This window comes from Delphinus delphis, chromosome 7 (genome assembly GCF_949987515.2).
Source record: "Delphinus delphis chromosome 7, mDelDel1.2, whole genome shotgun sequence".
NCBI lineage: Eukaryota > Metazoa > Chordata > Mammalia > Artiodactyla > Delphinidae > Delphinus > Delphinus delphis.
The window spans coordinates 1,511,021-1,529,803 of NC_082689.1; the positions used below are offsets into that span (position 1 = coordinate 1,511,021).

Consider the following 18,783-nt stretch of genomic DNA (forward strand, 5'->3'; position numbering starts at 1 on the left):
AAAGGTTGATAAAAAACAAAATAGAGGAAAATAGATTATTTCTTAAATGGTATTGAGGCAAATGACCATCTGTTCCGTTAAAGAAAAAAGGCCCGTATTTTGTGTTATATATTAAGCATAAATTACTAAAAGCACACAACAAAAGGTGTAAAAAATCTAGAAGAAAATACAGGCTTTATGATCTGGGGCTGGGGTGTAGGTGGTGACAGCAGACAGGAAGCTTTGCAAAGCAGCTGGCTGCTTTAATGATAACACAGCCCTCAGCTGCCTCCTGGCTTGGGGAGAGGGGAGGAGAGAGCTGGAGGGAATAGGCCTCACTCCTCCAGGACGGGGGACCTGCAGTCAAGGCCGGCTCTGGGCCCGGCCCTGGCAGTTCTTTTCGGCTTGGCTCTTGCTACTTGGACCCGTTAAGTTGCATTTCATTTCCTTCCAGCCTTCTTTTTCTGTGATGTTGATTTTTGTTTGTCTTTGGGTAATTTTTGTTCCTTTGACAGACTGTTTCCGTGGCATGTGCCTGAGCAGAAGAGTAAGACATTTTCTCTGAGACTGGGTTATCATTTGTGTTCATAACTGAATGTGCTCCAATTCTTTTTTTTTTTTTTTTGCGGTACGCGGGCCTCTCACTGTTGTGGCCTCTCCCGTTGCGGAGCAAGGCTCCGGACGCGCAGGCTCAGCGGCCATGGCTCACGGGCCTAGCAGCTCCGCAGCATGTGGGATCTTCCCAAACCGGCACATGAACCTGTGTCCCCTGCATCGGCAGGCGGACTCTCAACCACTGCGCCACCAGGGAAGCCCTGTGCTCCAATTCTTGAAAGCTAAAGAGAGGTCCCCAGGTTCGGTGTGTTTTGGGGGAGAATGCGTCTGGAAAGGCCGCCCCTCTGGGAGGTCAGGCTGTACGGACCGCCGGCTTTGGGGCTGAGGAACTTGGATTATTGGCGCTCTCTAGGACATGTATTTATTTTCTTGTCGTGTTGTTTTGAGTGGCTGAATCTTGCCTTCTGGAAGAAGGGTACATGGGAGGAAATGAGGAGTCTGAGGAATGCTGATTTTCCTCCCTCGTCTTGATGCTTCCTGCACCTGCTCCTTTTCTCCCAGCCTGCCAGGGAGTTTCCATAGCACCCCGGTGTCAGCTGGGCCAGGTGCCCACACTGGGCATCGTCGCTTGGCCCCCGCTTCACAGAAGGCTGTCTGCCCGCCTTCCTTTCATTTCGACTTTCACGGTGCGATTCTCCCGCCAGGTATTTGTGGCTTGTCGTGCACTGAATGTTGTCTCATTAAATTTCTCCGTCCAGGTGATCGAGGATATTGAGTATCTGAAGTACGAGAAAGGCCCGTGGCTGGACCAGGACGACCGCACTTTCCACAGTCTGAGGATGCGGTGAGTCTGCCGGAGCTGGGCGGTGCCGGGTGGGGCCGGGCTGGCTTCCAGTGTGGCGCGTTGCCCGCTGTGGGAACTTACAGAATTTTGGAGTAACTGTGTTGCAGGTTGCCAGATAATGAGGCGTACTTCCTGTTGCCTTCCACACAGGCTCTTGCTCTCTCTGACCTGGCGGTGAATTGATAGGCAGCCATTATTAACTCACCAAGTATTTTGCTTGCGCCCTGTGCCAGGCAGTGTTCCAGATTTAGGGAATATAGTGTCAAATAAAAGTCCTGCTGTCACTGAAACAGTAGAGCCATACGGGTGCTAAAGGCCGGGGAGAAAGGTAACCCTGAGTAATGGGGCAGCCAGTGGCTGGGGTGAGTGACAGAGGGCGCTCTGGGGAAGGCTTGAAGGCCTCTCTTCTGAGGAGAGCCGAGTGTGCGAGGACTGGGCCCCGCAGTGTCTGGGGTTAGCGTGGGGCAGGGATGCCGGCGGGCGGCGAGGTCCTGAGACAGGAGCCGCTGGGGCTGGAGCCGGGAGAGGAGGGGCGGGGAGGCCATGGTGAACGTGGAGGTGGGGGAGGCCACGGCAGAAGGGGACATGCTGAGTGGGCTACTTTGTTCATGAGAGATGCAGTGACACGTGGGCAGTATTTTGCCCAGAAAGCCCATTAGACACTCAGTGCGCAGAACTTGTGCTGGGTGCTGGTCACACAGCGCCCTCTGCTTTAGTACCTCCTTGGGTCCCAGCCTCCCAGCGAGGAGGCAGGTGCTCACCGTGGTCACGCTGTCCCTGGTGCGTGGGGCTTGGTACTCCAGCCCAGGGAGACGGCGGTGCAGGCCTGCTGTGCTCGCAGCAATGGGCAAGTTCTGTAGGCGTACGAGCTGTGCTTCTGCAGAAGTGTTCCAGGCAGAGAAGACAGCTCCGACCCAGGAAACGTCACTTTCCTGTGAGCGTAGGTGACTGCCCCTGTGCTGGAGGGATCCGGGGAGCCGACCCCCGTAGTGCCCCGGGGCGGGGGCCTGGCGGAGGCTCGCATCGGCCTGCGCTGCTGGCACCCGGGCTCAGGCGGTGGCGGGGCTCAGTCAGTGTTGGGGAACACACGTCTGTGTGACCCTCGCGTGGCCTTCTGCCTGGGTGACCGCTCTGCCGTCAGCCCATCGGGTGAGCGCCGCGGAGCTGGTCTGCTGGCCTTCCGCCGTGCAGAGCCCTTTGCTAGGTCAGTCTCTCTCAATAGCGAACGCACTTGTTTCTTTCCACTTGGACGCACCCTAATATGAGCGTGTATGGAAAATGGACCTGCCGTTAGTTTTCCACATCCTGTGCTTGAAAGTGAATAAGTTTTCCTTTTGAACCTGTTGATTTAGTTGTTAAAACTAAGACTTAAAATTTTATTCATTTTTCACTGTTTTTGTTGTATGTTTTTTGTTGTTTTTTTTTTGGCGGTACGCGGGCATCTCACTGCTGTGGCCACTCCCGTCGTGGAGCACAGGCCCCAGACACGCAGGCTTAGTGGCCATGGCTCACAGGCCCAGCTGCCCTGCAGCATGTGCGATCTTCCCGGACCGGGGCACGAACCCGTGTCCCCTGCAGGCGGACTCTCAGCCACTGTGCCACCAGGGAAGCCCTGTTGTGTGTTTTAAGGTGGAAGAAATCGCATGTTTTGTACCAATGAGAGAGGTCCTGTGGCTGGGCTGGGGGTAAGGATGCCGAGAGGACAGGAGAGGCCCTGGAGGAGGGCGTGGGCTGGTGCACTGATGGGCAGTTCCTGCTTCCCACGCTGGCGCTGGGCAGGCGGGGACAGGGCGGGGCTTAGGGAAGTGGGTCTGTGCCAGGCGCGCCTGGAGCTTCTCTTCAGCTGGCTTCTGTCTTCATAGTGAAATGAGAGAGGGGTCATCAGCCCTGAGAGGCCTTGAGGGCGGGAGGGGCCGTGTTGTAGTTTGAGGAGGGAGGAGAAGGTCCAGAACGCCGCCCAGGCCCGTGGGGGGGACCGGACGGGGAAGGAGCTGTGGGCGGCTGCCGCGGACGGGGGTGCATGGTCATGGAGGTACCGGGGGAGTGAGGCAGAGCTCTGCATGCGAACAGGGTCGGGCTTTGCCGGTGGATGTGAGCGAGCAGGAGAGCTGAGAGAGTGTGATGATGAAGAATTTAACCTGGGGAGGGGCACTGAAAAAAGACTGGGATCGGGAGGGTCAGAGGTCAGAGTCACACCCACACGTAGAAGAAGGTCAGGAAACAGAAGTCCAAGACGGAGCCAGACCACCTACAGTTCTGCCACCACAGGAGCCAGCGTCAGAGTTTAATGCAGGCTCTTCCAGTCTTTTGTAAAGTGTTGGTGTGTTCATATATTTCTAAATAAAAATTACCTTGCATTATGTCTTTGTATTGTAACTTCTAATATGAGCATGTCCCTATCTTGTTAGACGTTTAAAACTCGATTTTTTAATGGCTGCTCACACTGCATAAATCCATTGACTGATGCCAGTCAGGGGTTGGCAAACCATGGTCTGTGGGCCCACCCAGGCCTCAGCTGCTAAGAATGGTGCTTACATTTTTAAAAGACTGAAGGAAAAAGTGCATATATGAAGCCGTACGTAGCTCTCTCAGGCTGAAATATTTACCATCTGGCCCTTTACAGAAAACGTTGTTGACCTCTGAGATACAGGCATAATCCATTTGCCGCTTCTTTAATATCAGTCTTTTGGGTTATTTCCATTTCTTCATAATCGTAGTAACGATAATGAGCGTAGTGTATTTATTTTTGTTCCATTTCAGGTTACTTTCTTAAGGTATAAAAGTGGAGTTACTGGGTCAGATTATATGAACACATTTTGAAATTGTTCTCCAGAAGATGTGTACCAGCTTGCACACTTGGACCGGTCTTCTGAAAGCCTTTATTAAGCCAGAATAGTTAAAATAAGAAGCAAACAAAAACTTGTGATTTTGATATCAAAGAAAAGCATTTGCTTTATTTTTGCATTTCATAAACACTGAACTTCAAACAGGTGTATTTTTATTGGCTATTTATTTGTCCTTTGTGAATTTTTTCTTCATGTTTATTGATCTTTTTAAAGCACCAGCTCTTTGTTTTATTGATTTTCTCTGTTGTTTTCTTATTTTCAGTTTCATTGACATCTACTCCAATTTTTATTGCTATTTTTTTAACCTGTTTCCTTTGGGCTTCAATTGCTCTTCTTTCTCTAGTTTCCTAAGGTAGAAGCTTAGATGATTGGATCTTTCTTCTTTTCTAATGTATGCACTCGATGCTATAAATTTCCCTCTAGTCTAATTCCGCTGTCGTCCTAGAACGTACTTTGTATGATTTCTGCCCTTTTACCCTTGTTAAGACGTTTCTCGTGGTCAGCAGTGTTTTCTGTCTTGAATAATGTTCGGACTGAGCGTGAGAAGAGTGTGTATTCTGCTGTCGTCAGATGGCGTGTTCTACAAATGTCAGTGAGACTGAGCTGGTTGGTGGTGATGTTCAGGTCATCCACGTCCTTACTGCTTTTCTGTTTGCTGGATCTGCCCGATCCTGAAGGAGAGTGTTGAAATCTTTAACTGCAGTGGCAGATTTGTCTGTTTCTCCTTTGAGTTTTATTCGTTTTTGCCTCGTTTATCTTGGTGCTCTGTAAGTTGCGTGCGTGTTTAGGATGTTAAGTCTCTTCTTGGACGACTGAGCTCTTTACTCTTACACAGTGCCCCTGTGTAAAGGATTCCTGATCCTTTCTTGTTCTGAAGTCTGCTTTGTCTGAAATTAATGCATCTGTTCCAGCTTTCACTTAATCTAGCAATGGTGTATCTTTTTCCATCCCCTTACTTTTAGTCCGAGTCTTTGGATTGATTTCAGGTGGGTTTCTTATAGACGGCATATAGTTGGCCTTACGTTTTGAATCGACTCTGTCAGTCTCCAGCTTTAATTAGTATAGTTGGATAGTTCACATTTAAAGTGGCTGTTGATATACTTGGATTAATTTCTACCATGTTTGTCATCATTTTCTATTTGTTGCATTTGTTCCTTGTTTCCTTCCCCTGCCCCTTTTTTCTACCTTTTCTGGTTTTAATTGGGCATTCTGTATGATTCCATTCTATCTTTTCTCTTAGCACATCTGTTGTACTCTGTAAAAATTTGTTACCGTTGTTGTGGTTTCCAGTTCATGTCTGCCTGCTTTCAGGTGGCGATACCACTTCACGGCTGGGGCAGATTCCCCCCTCCACCCCTTATGGCGCTGCTGTCGTTCGTTGCACTCTGTGTGCCCTAATCACCCGTATGTTGTTGCTACTGTTATTCCAGGACAAGCAATTGATTCTCATTTTTCTCAGCTTCCTTTGTTGTAAAGGACTAGAGAGGTGGTTTCCAGGCTATTTCCTTGTTGGAGCTGAACCTGGAGTCCCTCTTTGTTTTTTAAAGCTTAGTGGTTGACTTTGTTTTCTGTCAGATACTTACATATGTATATGTGTTTGTAAATTTACCTAAATGATATTATGTACTATTTCGTTCTGAACCTTGTTTAAAAAAGGTAATCTTTACAGGCAGACTTGAGAGATAATGCAGGTTGGTTCCAGACCACCACAGTAAAGCAAGTCTCACAGTAAAGCAAGTCACATGAACTGTTTGGTTTCCCAGCGCATATAAAAGTTATGTTTACACCAAACTGTAGTCTGTTAGGTGTGCAGTAGCATTATGTCTAGAAAAACGTACATACCTTAATTAAAAAATACTTCATTGCTGAAAAATCGTAACCACCATCTGACGGCGCAGGGTTGCCACGAACCTCCAGCTTGTAAGAGACGCAGCATCTGCACAGTGCGGTAGAGCAGAGCACGTGAGATGAGGTCTGCCTGAGCTGCTGCGTGGGGTTCTCCCTCTGCTGAGAGCTCGAGGTGTCAGCTCGATCCCAGGCACACAGTCAGCGTCGACACCGTGTCTGGGAGGTGTCTGGGAAACGTTTCCTGAGTCCACAGCACTCCGCCTGGTGGAGGTTCCCGTCCTCTTGCAGGTGGGGGACTGGGCCTCCAAGAGCACTGCCCCGCTGAGGTCCTGGAGCCCTCAGCTCGCCGCGCCCTCCTGCGGTCTCCGTTGTGCCCTCCCTCCTATCAGCCTGGAGGCCGGGTGGGGTCGTTGCTTCCTCCCCTGGGGTCATCTGCTTGAACCCTCCTTTTCCCTACTGACCCCTCACCTTCCCCTGGGTCCCGCCCTCAGGGTGGTGCTGGTCTCCGGTGACTCTTCTTTGGGGTTTGATCTCTGTTCCTTGGTTAGTTATTTCTTCATCCCACCCATCCCCTGTGCGTACGCCCGCCAGGTTAATTTTCATAAAATATCACAGTGACCCTGTTCTTTCTTTACTCAGAATCCTTCAGTGGCATATCTTGGTTTAGGCATAAATCCAAGTTTCATTTCCTAGAATTAATTCAGAGTCCTAATCATCTGGTTCTACCTCTTCCATCAGGATACAGTCTCCTGAATCCATTACCTCCCCCTCTGCCCAGTAATTACCCAAAGATCTGAGCATTCTCCTAAGCCTCGCTCTGTGCACCTTCTTTTCTACTTGAACCCTTCTCTTAACTTTTCCGGCTGTCGTTTTATGTGGATTTATATGTGATTCTTGTTAGCATTAGCTACTGCAGGGCAGAGTACGTGAAAAACATACAAAAAGGTGACTGTCCTGGCACCCTGACATCTTGCTGAGACCGGGCTCAGCAGCCCAGTGGGATGTGGGATGCCTTTTCCACTCCTTCCACGGGTGGTAAGCACAGTGTAATTCCTAAAGGTACTCTGGAATGTGTATCAGTTAGATGCTACACCGTGTCCAAAGTTCGTGTCTTAAGATCATAGTCTTATTAGTTATTCGGTTATGTTGATATCAGAGCATGGAGAGGGAGCCTGTCATTCCCTCACAGTTTACAAATTACAGCATTCAATTGGTTCAATTATTTTTGAAATAAATGGTATTGTTCTTCCTTCTCGCAGTTTTTTGCTCCTCTGCCTCCCAAGGATATTGCATAACGGTTTACAATGGTAATTGTGTTTACTTTCATTTAAGTACCATTTCGTAATTTGGGAGACTCAAGTGAAAATTATGGCCATTTTCTAAGATAATTATGGTAAACCTGCCATTTACCAGTTGTACTCATTTTGTCTAGAACCTGACCAAATTATTGGTTTAGGACATTTTTGTACCATCTCCGAACGTGTGTGGGGTATAATTATGTGCGTGTGAGTGCTTATTTCCCAACCTTGATAGCATTTTGTGTTCGTATCCGTAATCCATAACTGACCGGCGCCGCCCTGGTGGTTTCATCCTCGTGCTGGAGACTTGTTACCAGTGAGGCCTCCACTGTGCCCACCTTCCTCCCGCCCTCCAGAGCCTGGGCTCCCCTCTCGCCCTTGCTGACTTGTGTTTCTAAGACTCCTGGCGGATGGCTTTCTAACAGGAAATTCCAGTGCGACAAAAACTGCAGGGTATAAGTTTGGTATCAGAAGTATAGGGTTTCAAGCAGAACTTTGCGGTTCAGGAGAAACTAAAGAATATGCTTTGGACATGTTTTAGGAGAAAGTATAAGCGTTCTGTTAATTGGGAAACACTTTGAGTCGTAAGTCATAGTTCACTATTTTTGTTTTCTCTCTCTTCTTGGCCTCACTCTTCTGTTTTGGAATTATGTGGCAGAGCACCTCGTTTTGTGAACCACACTGTAGGATGCTCTGTCTTCTTACGGGGGGTGGGGGGGCACTTTGGCCTGTGATGTGAAGAGCGTGTGCTCAGGTTTTGAATCTCCTTAATTAAACGAAGTGCTCTGTGAACAGAAGTTTTCCTTTCACTGCTTTCTGCTCCTGAGTCATAAAAGGCTTCCTGTTGTCTTCGTTCCTCGCTTATCTTCAATCTAGAATGTGTCTGTAGTTTTTGGAGGCTGAGATTTCGGGTTTACTGGAGACAGGACACACGGGCTCTTCTTGGTCATCGTTTAAGCTGGTAGTCAGAAAGTGAAGGAGCAGTTTATCCAAGTTTGAGTAAGTGGGAGAACAGTCACTGTAGATTATTTTTTTAATCTCCAAAGGCAGTTTGAAGATATTTATTCAAAGATACACCCATTTTGAAAGGGGGGGGGGGTTGTGTGTAAACTGTAACTCTGCCAACTTATGCATAGATGGCGCCGTTGCTCTGTGTATTCCACACAAGCCCCTAGGCCAGTCTGTACTTTCCAGTTCTTCAGGGTTGTGTTAGGTTTTTCAAACCACAGAGAAAATCAAATCATACCCCACTTTGATATTTATTAACATTTAAAAATATAAACTTCATTTTCAGTTGAAATTGTTTATGGTGAGATCACTTTAAAAGTTATCCTTGCCGTAATAAGTATAGTATAATTCTATTTGTGTTAAAAATAAATATGTACTTTATTGATACATGCTGATGAAAGGTGTTCTATAACCAACTTACGGTTAAAACTGAGAAACACTTCTCATGTTTGAGCGTGTACGTTATAGCCATGTGCAAGATGTCGCGGCAGTGTTTGCTTGGAGTGATGTTAGGTTATTGGATTACTAGTTGTCATATGAGTGACACAGACACAGTGTTTATGGTGACCCTGGGATGTGCCTGTGCCTCCTGTTCAGTCACACTCAGCCTGTCACAGGTTCTCAGTGCTCTGTGGTCCTCTATGGGAGAGGGGCCGAGCGTCACCTGGGCTTGGGCTGGGACCAGGCGGTTCTGACTGCGGCTGAGTCTGCCCAGGGTGCAGGGGACAGGCTGGGCTTGTCCTCACAAAGCGTCTGAGAGCCAGATCCATTTAAAAGAGCTTCCGTTTGGGCCATTACAGACAGAAACTAAGTCATTAATGGGAAAGGGGCCATTTAAAAGAATCATTTTCTTTGTTTTGAGCCCTTAAGAAAGGAAACTTTAACATTTTTTCCTAAAAGCACTCAAAATGCTTTTTATCTTCAAGTATAGTGGTTATATTCAGACTAAATTTAATTTAAAATAAGCAAGTTATAACAAAGTATAAATATTTTAGCATTCAAAATAACATGGTCAGGCAAGGAGTGTGTCCTCTCATGTGTGTTTCTCGGTGCCGAGAAAAGCAGGGGAGGAGACGTTTATAAGCAGGGATGCAGCAGGCCGTCCTGCGGGGCAGTTCTCCCCAGCCCCGCCCTGCAGTTCCACTAAGGCCTCGTCAGCCTCCGCCCTGGAATCGGTCCCCCAGGCGGCGTGGGCATCGCGCGGGGCGGTGGGGGGGGCGCGGGGGGAGATGCAGGAGAGTTGCTCGTCTCTCTTTCCCCCAAGAGTCATTAAATGTGCACATTGTTCATGAGAGCAGACCACGCGCGGCACTGTGACATGTGGTGTTTGTGTTTAGCTCTGTATTCCTGGTAGTCCTATGTTTAAAACACACTGCGGCTCCTTTTTTATTTTTCAAAACTGTGTCTGTCCCCAAAGGGAGTCACCTGTGGCCATGAGACTCTTGAAAGACCCCGTCTCCGGCTGCGGAGGTGGTTTCAGAAGAGCAGCCGCCGCAGCCCGGACGGTCTCTGGGGGGGAGTTTGGCTTCTGAGATGCCTGCTTGGGAGCGCGTGGATGAATTTCTCAACATGGATGTTTTAAAGAACCAGCCTGATAGCTTATTTTGTTATATTTACTTTGATGTTTAGTGTGACTATATCTGCCTTACCTTCTAGGGTTCAGAACAAGTTGGAGGTGCTGAATTACACAACCATTCCTGTCTACCTCCCAGAGGTCACCATCGGCTCTCACCAGAGCGACCGGGTCTTCCACGAGTTCAAGGAGGTGAGGCCCTCGAGTGCCGGGTCTCAGACGACTGGCACAAAGTCACTTCTCTGAAGAATGCTTTCTGTTTGTTTGTTTTAGTGAGAGAGCTCCGTTTTCACCGCAGTAATTCTCCTTTCCCCCTTCATCAGTGTATTGACGCGGCAGGGCTGCGTGCAGGGCGCTGCCCCTCTGGGCCGTGTGTGCCGCGGGCAGCCTTCCGGGTCAGCGTGTTGTCTTGACATCAGAACCTTCTCTCTTCCTCAGCTTTCCTCTACGTCCTTTCATGTCAGATTTCACTCTGGCGTCGCCTTCCTCTTCACGGTACATCCTCCATAAGGAGGGAAGGTGTGTGTTTCTGCAGAAGGCGCTCGGTTGGACGGGAGCCCTCGGGAGGGGGAGGGGCAGGAGTGAGGCGGGAGCTGGGCGGGGCCGACTGCTTGTTGGTCGTCTTTCCAATTTCCGTAGCTTTTTAGTGAATTACCTGTTTTCAGCATGGTGAATGGTGAACTTAGAGAATATTGTAAGTTCTGCCTTGGGACCTGGCCGGTGAGTGAGCACCTCCTCTGAGAATCGTGGCGTCAGTGGGGTAGTGAGAACGTGCCCCGTTTCCGCGTCAGTGGTGGTTGTGTTTGGTTATCGGCAAAGGTGTGAAATGATTGTACTTAGGTCAGTCGCTACTTGGGTGAGTTGGAATCTGGGTTAGATATTGTGCGTGACTGTGAGTCTCTGATTTGATGCTCGGCGCATCGCTTGCAGCTGCGCCGATCGAATGTCCAGGGGTACCCCGTTGCTCTCTTTCTTACCTGAGATACTTGGCCTTTTCTTTTACGTAAGTTCTTTTGGTGGCCTTGGAAGTGGTGTTATTAAATGTAGACATTCGGGGAAGTACGCAAAACTGTAAAGGTGTCACTCGGAGGGACCTACAGTTAGTATTTTGGCACATTTCTTTCTTCCTCATGTTTGCGGGGATGTGAGTGCATGCGTGGTGTCTCTTTCTCTTTTTGAGGGGAGCTGGCAGGCCAGAGGCCGAGCTGGCTCCTCTCGGCCGCTGGTGCCTCGATGCCGCTCCTGCCGAGGCCGAGAGACCCACCCCGTCGCTGTCCCCACCCTACATGTAATGACCCACCCGGCCTTGATGAGGCTGTCTTACAGGCGGCTGTCCTGTCATCAGGGCCGCTACCTTGTGCCGGCCTCCACCGTCCTACTTAAATTTGTCCTGCAGCTTCCTGTCTGGCCTCCTCCGCGTCGGGTCTCTCCCTGCAGCCCTCCTCTGCAGTGCAGAAGTGCCTGAGCTGAAATGCCAAAGCGGCAGAGTCTGTCCCATGCCTGTAGCCCTTCCGTGACCTCTGATGAGTTCGGTCCTGCAGGGTGGGTGCCCTGGCCCCTGCAGAGTCCCCTCCCTCATCGCAGCCCTGCGAGCGCCCGTGGTCTCACTGGTGGTGTCCGTGAGTCCATATACGGGGCCCTGGGGGTTTGGAGGTGGTGCACAGAGAATTTTGAAACAGATAAATAAATTGCCCTTTTAACTTGTAAATTTTTCTGATTACACCAGAGTAGTGATTTACTGATAATGTGTCTTTAACGCCTCTGTAGCGTTCTGTGACCTCACTTTTAAACAAGGAAGCAGCGGGCAGTGGGTTCAGAGATTGTGCAGTCGCCCACGTGGAGTGGGGTTTAGGGACGTGGCTTTGCTTCGGCGGTTTTTCTTATGCTTCCTACTGTGGTTGCGTGGTAATGGCTTTTCACTTGTATTACTGATACAAAGTTTCCTTTTAAAATGAATTTATGTAAGAAAAAAAGGCATTGCATTTTTTAATGTAAGCGGCAGTGCACTTGGTATGCAGCTGTGACCTGATGGGCAAGGTGCCCTCGGATGACCTGAGCAGCCGCCTCTGCTCATTTCAGGTTCTTTGGGCATCAGGCGCTTTCATCTTGTTCTTTCCTGCATTTACTCCATTTGTTCATTAGTTCAGTTATTTATTCCACTAAATATTTATGTGTGTGTACTAGGTGTTATGAGTGGTACTAGGTATTATGAGTGTGTACTAGGTGCCAGACCTGTCCTAGGCCCTGGAACAAAGCAGCGCGTGACCCGGAGAAGAATCCCCGACCTCCCAGGCACTTACGTCCGAGTGGGAGGAAACAGAAAATAAACAGAAGGTGAAGCAAAGAATTCGCTAAGTGACGGTGGCAAGTGCTGTGGAGAAAATTAAATTCCCAGAGGAGGGCAGGGCCAGCTGTTGTGGGCTGGGGGAGTTGGATTTGAAGTCCGGTCGTGGTCCAGGAAGGCCTCACCCAGAAGCTGATGGGTGAGCAGAGGCTGCAGGGGCGAGGGGAGGGGGTGGGTGTGCTGGGGGAGGTGGCCACACGGGGAGGAGAACCGAGGCAGTGGCGCAGCCCCACGTGTCTGGGACATCAGAGACACAGGCAGGAAGCCACTGTGGCTGGAGCGTGGAGGGCGGGCTGGGACAAGCAGTAAGAGGTGGCGGAGGCCCCCCGGGCTGGTGTGAGGGCTCTGGCTTGTCCTGTGCAGGATACGGGGAATAAGAATGATTTGTGAGATGCACTTGGTAGTGGGAACGTTCTGGTTTCTGATTAAAGGATGGATTGAGTAGGGGTGCAGGCAGAAGCAGGGAGATTAGCTAGGCGGCTGGTAACGGCATACGGACTGGAGGTATGTCAGCTGGGACCAGGGTGGTCCTTGTAGGCGTTTTGGACAGTGCTCAGGTCGTGGATAGACCCGACAGAGGCTGTTGAACTTTTGTATTGGGAAGTGAGAAAAGGAAGCTGATTTCTAGGTTTCTGGCCTCAGGAACTAGAACTCTGGAGTTGGAACCGGCAGACTTTGGGAAGGCGCAGAGGTACAGGTTTCCAGGAAAGATCAAGAATTTTTCATTGGCCATGGCAAGTTCGAGATGCTCGTTATTCCCCAGAGGAGGTGCTGAGTGGGTGGTCGCCCTCTTTTCATCGCACTGTGTGGATACTGCGTTTCTCACCGATTGAAGGTTTGCCTTAAGGCATGCACAGTGGTTTTTTTCAGACATAATGCCACTGCACACCTAATAGACTACAGTATAGCATAAACATAACTTTTATACGCGCTGGGAAGCCAGAAATTCACGTGACTTGCTTTATTGTGTTGTTTGGACCTGAACCTGCTTCCAAGGTCTGCCCGTAATGGGTTTGGAGTCTGGAAGTTGTCAGCGTCTGACTGTCCTGTGAAGCTGTGGTCCTGGTTGAGACGGCTTTGCAGTGAGGAGAGAAGGGGAGCACGGGGTTCAGAGGGGCGGGAGACGGCAGGGGCCCAAGTCACTGTCTTCAGGGAGCTTGTGCTTTTGTGTGTTTATTACTTCATCAGTTATCTTTACAAGTGGGAGACTGTTCATAGGAATTTCGTCTTTTCTGTTAATGTATGTCTCTTTATAAACAGGTTGTGTTTATCTCTATCTCTGTAAGCAAGGAGGATTGAGCCAAATGAGCCCAGAGAAGTTGAATGGTACCCAGAACAGGCAGGACCCTCATAGCCAGGTAGGGGGGCGTGCACTGTGGTCGAGCATGGGTGGGCAGATGAGGGGCTCAGGAGGTCCAGCAGGGCTCCTGGGGACGGAGTGGCCTGACGTGTCGTGGAGGAGACCCAGTTGCACCGACGTTGTCCCTCGTGGAGTGGGTGAGGGCCCGAGGTGGCCCTGCTCACTGCTGGGAGGAGACACTTCTCAGAGCAAATAAATTCCAACAAACCAACAGCCCAGGCCATCGTCACGACAATTACGGGAAACACTACAAGTTTCAAAAATTAAATCTGTGTGGAAAATGGGCATTTGAAAGTCCCATATAAAAAGGAAAATGCATGCCAGCAAATAATGACAGTTTTGTTTCTTTCTAATCTTTATACCCGTGTCTCTTCCTTGCCTTAATACATTGGGTGTGTCTCTGGTTCATGGCTGGATAGAACTTGTAACAGTGGTCGTCCTTCTCTTGTTTCTGGTCTCGTGGAGGAGGTTTTCAGTAATTCACCAGGTACTATGTTTGCCCTGGGTTAGGTGTAGACACTCCATCAGGTTGGGGAGGTTCCATTTTATCAGTAGCTTCCGAGGACCTTCTGTCGAGTACGGGTGTTGAGTTTTATCACATTTGTCTGTCACGGGTGATTTTCCTCTTCTTTATGTTAATATGGTCCTAAAAATGATAGTGATTGATTTTCTCATGTGAGGCCAACCCTGGTTTCCTGGATCAGTCCCACGTGTGTGCTTTGTAAACTCTCCGTGTGCAGCTGAGCCTAATTCGCGTGTCTAGTTCAGGAGTTTCGTGTTTATGTTGGATGGTGATGCTTCTTTCTTGTAATATCCTTGTCAGATTTACTATCAGGGTCATGCTGCTATCAGACACTAAGCTGAGATGGGACCCTCACATTTTAGTCTCTGGAAGAGTTTGCCTAAGATTGTTATTACTGCTTCTTTCAGTGTTCAGGATTGACTGATGGAGCTATGTTGAAATATTTTAAATTATAAATTTGTTTAATCGATACGGAATGTTCAATATTCTGTTACTTCTTAGGTTTGAAAGTTGTGTTTGTTGAGGAAGTTGCCCTCATTTCTAATTTTCTAATTTCTTTCACTAAGTTGTTTAAAGTGTCCTTTTTTAATGTTTTTAATTAGATCACATCTGATGGTGACCGCTGTCCCCTTCTCCATCCCTGTTGTTGGTCCTGGTGTGTCCCTTCCTTCTATACTCTTGAGAGAAATTTGTCATTTAGGGACTAGCTTCTTGCTTGGTATTGTTTGTTGTACATTCGAATTCACTGATTATTGCTCCTTATTTTTTCCTTTTCATTTGCTGTTTTTCTGTCTTCTTAGTATGAGTGGGTGGATCATTGATTTTCAGCCTGTCTTGCTTTTGAATATATGCGTGTAAAGCTGGTCACATTGCCCTCCAAATTTGTCTTAATTAACTTGATCTCATAATTCTTTCTTTTTTAAAAAATTTAAAAAAAATTTTACTTCTTTTTGGCTGCATTGGGTCTTCATTGCTGCACGCGGGCTTTCTCTAGTTGCGTCGAGCGGGGCTACTCTTCGTTGCAGTGAGTGGGCTTCTGATGGTGGTGGCTTCTCTTGTTGTGGAGCACAGGCTCTAGGCGTGCAGGCTTCAGTAGTTGTGGCATGTGGCCTCAGTAGTTGTGGCTTGCAGGCTACTGAGAGTGCAGGCTCAGTAGTTACGGCGCACGGGCTTAGTTGCTCCACAGCATGTGGGATCTTCCCGGACAAGGGCTTGCTCGAACCCATGTCCCCTGCGTTGGCAGGCGGATTCTTAACCACTGCGCCACCAAGGAAGTCCTGATCTCATAATTGTTGATGTTATGTTTTCATTATCCTTCAATTCAAAATATTTTCTGATTTTAATCTGGTTTCTTTTTTGACCAGTGTGCGAATTCAAATTATATTGGATCATTTAAAAGCAGTTGGAATCTTTCTAATTGTCTTTTTGTTACTGATTTCTTGCTTAATTTCACTCTAGGCAGAAACAGTCTTATGATTTCTGTTCTTGGAACATGGCTGAGACTGACTCTTCGGCCGAGCATTGGTCATTTTGGTGATGTTTCACGGTCCTTGAGAAGAAGGCCTACTCTGCCCCATTGTGTGCAAGGTTCTTGCAGCGTCATTGAAAGGAAGTCTCTTGATCACATTCTTCAGATTGTCTCTATGCTCACTGATTTTTGTTTCCTTCTTCTGTCAGTTTGCTGTGAGAGGCGTCTGGAAATCTGTCACTCTGTGTGGGTTTCTGCCTCCTGTATTTCTGTCAAGTTCTGCTTTGTGTGTATCTTGAGGTCGTATTATTAGACATACACAAATTTAGACTTGCTCTACATTCCTAATAGAGTCACCCTTTTATGTGTTATGAAATTTTCCCTGTTAACTTTAGTCATGGTTCTTACCTTAAAGGTTACTTTATTTGAAACTTACATAGTGTCTACAACTTCCCTTTGGTTAGCATTTGCATGCTATTGCTTTTTCTACATCTTTTAATTTCATTCATTCTGTATCTTTGTATTTCCAGTGGACACCTTTTAACCTGAAAACAGTTATGTCTTTAGTTTTTGTCCAGTCTAAATACTGGGAATATTTGTCCATTCACATTTAGTGTAATTACTGATACATTTGTGTTTAAATAGCTTATCCTACTACATGTTTTATATTTTTCTTACCTGTTCTTTGTATTTGTTGTCTTTTTTCCTTGCCTTCTTTTGGATTAAGAGGTGTTTTTTTTTAACATTTTTATTCCATTTCCCCCTCTATTTGCTTACTAGTTATCATTCTTTCAATAGTTTTTAGTGGCTAACCTGGTAATTACAGTATTCATCCTTGATTTATTAACTTCTGTTATAAGTTAGTAGCTCTCTAGTTCCAGAACACTGTAAGGACCTCATAACACTTCTAACTCCATTTACCCAACTCTTGTGTTTTGTGTCGTTTTTGTCATATATCGTAATTCTTCATGTATTTTAAGCCCTCGGGACACTGTGGTTATTGTTCATGTGGTCAGTTCGTGCAGATTGACCCATGGCTGCCCTGCTGCTGCTCTTACCCTCCCTGGTCTCCATACCTCCAGGTAGGATCATAGTTCTTCTGACTGAGGAAGCTTTGCTGACAACAAATTCTCACCCTTATTGTTTAAAATGGTCTTTAATTTGTTCTAGTTTTTATTTTGGAATTTTTCAAACTTACAAAAATAGCAAGAATAGAAAAATAACTTCTGAACCTTTGTAAGTGGTCATCATTATACCCCACTATCTTCAAACATCTTAATGCACAGATTCTCAGAGTGTGGTCCCCATATCGGCATCACCTGGGCACTCATGAGGAATGCAAGTTCTCAGGCCCCAGCCCAGGCCTACTGGATGAGATTCTCTGGGGATGGGGCCCAGGAATCTATTTTAAGGAGTCCTCCAGCCGATTCTGATATGCACTAAGGTTTGGGAAATTGTAACAGTGGTCGTCCTTCTCTTGTTTCTGATCTCGTGGAGGAAGTTTTCAATAATTCACCAAATATTATGTTTGCTCTGGGTTAGGTGTAGATAAATGAAATTAACATTCATACATTGCTACCTCTAATCTACAGACCTTGTTCAAGGCTAATCAGTTGTCCCAGGAATGTTCTTCAGAGCAAAAAGGTCTAATCCAGGATAATGGATTGCATTTAATTATCTTTTCTCTTTAGAATCTTTGAATCTGATCAGTTCTTCAGGCTTTCCTTGATATTCAAGACCTTGACACTTCTGAAGATTACAGGATGGTTACTTTTTAATGTCCCTCAATTTGGTTTTGTTTGATGTTTTCCCATGATTGGATTTAGGTTTCTTGTGTTTTTTGTAGGAAGGTCACAGAACTCATTATCTTATCAGGTAGCACGTGATTCCTCTTTGTCCCATCACTGTTTCTATTAACTTTGATCACTTGACTGAGATAGTGTCCTCGCTGTAAAGTTATTCTTTTACTCCTTGTAATTAATAAGTATTTTCAGGGGAAGTACTTTGAAACTAGGTAAATGTCCATTTTCTCATCAAACCTTGACCCAGAAGTTAGCATCTGTTGATTTTCGTGGCTAAATTAATTATTAGGTAATTTTCCTAATTCTGTCATTCCTTCTACATTATTAGTTACTATTCTACTATAAAGAAATGCTCTGTTTCTTCATTTATTTATTTATATCACTGTGGACTCACAGACTTCTGTTTTATCCGTATACATCTATATTCATTTCTGTCTCTCAGTATACTGACAGCTGTGAATTCACATCAGTACCTTCAATTCCAGAGTGACACAACAAGGCTCGTTCTCATTGTCCCCCAGCCCACGTCCTTCTCAGATAGTGAGAAACCTGGCTTCCCTCAGGTCAGTGCGTCTCCTTCCTGGATCATTCCCCCCAGTGTATCACCAGGTTCCCACCACTGCTACCACTGCTCCCTTCCACAGTTTCCACTGGTGTTTCTCCAGCCTCTGCTGTGTCCTGCTGCCCACCCATGTAGGTGCAAACCTCTTTTGAAGACCGTTTTCCTGTGTTTCTGGCAAGGTTTGGTTTTGTTTTGTTTTAGGTGGTGTTTCTGACTTGGTTCTGAGCAGTCACACTGTCTTGGGGTGTGTGCGTCTGTGCTTCTGTGTGTGCTTTGCTTGTAGCTCAGAACATTCCTTGGCTGACATTCGTTGTCAGTTTTAGAAGAGTCTTGCTGGTACCTCGTCAGTGTTGCTACACCCCGTCTTCTCTGCTCTCCTTGGGCTCCACTTGACCACATGTTGGACCTTTTCACCTTGTGCTGTGTCCCTCTTTTCTGTGTCTCTCATTCTGTTTTCTCTGTGACCTTCAGCCCGGATATGTTCTTCAGTCTGTCTTCTAAGTTACTACTCTTTCAGCGCTTCCCAATCTGCTCCTAGACATGTATTTTCTATATTGGAAGTTTTAACTTTAATTGTAGTCCTTTTTGATTTTAGAATTTCCATTTTTTTAATAATTTTGAGTTGTCTGTTGAAATTATTTTGTTATCTAAATTCTTTGACATATTAATGACAAAGTTATCTGGTAACTGTAATATCTGGACCTCTGTTCCATCTGTTTAAACTGATTCTCCCTCTGTCCTTTCCGTTTGGGGACATTTAATCCTTTTTGGTA

At 47.0% G+C, this 18,783-nt stretch overlaps 1 protein-coding gene across 1 annotated transcript in view; it reads left to right on the forward strand.

Annotated features, from left to right (window-relative positions):
* Nucleotides 1-18,783, forward strand: part of NDUFA10 (NADH:ubiquinone oxidoreductase subunit A10) — a 49,189-nt gene that overhangs the window by 14,208 nt on the left and 16,198 nt on the right. Inside the window, exons 8-9 of the mRNA XM_060015820.1 lie at nt 1,293-1,378; nt 10,035-10,143. Coding sequence (XP_059871803.1) covers nt 1,293-1,378; nt 10,035-10,143 — 195 coding nt within the window. The remainder of the gene's footprint in view (nt 1-1,292; nt 1,379-10,034; nt 10,144-18,783) is intronic.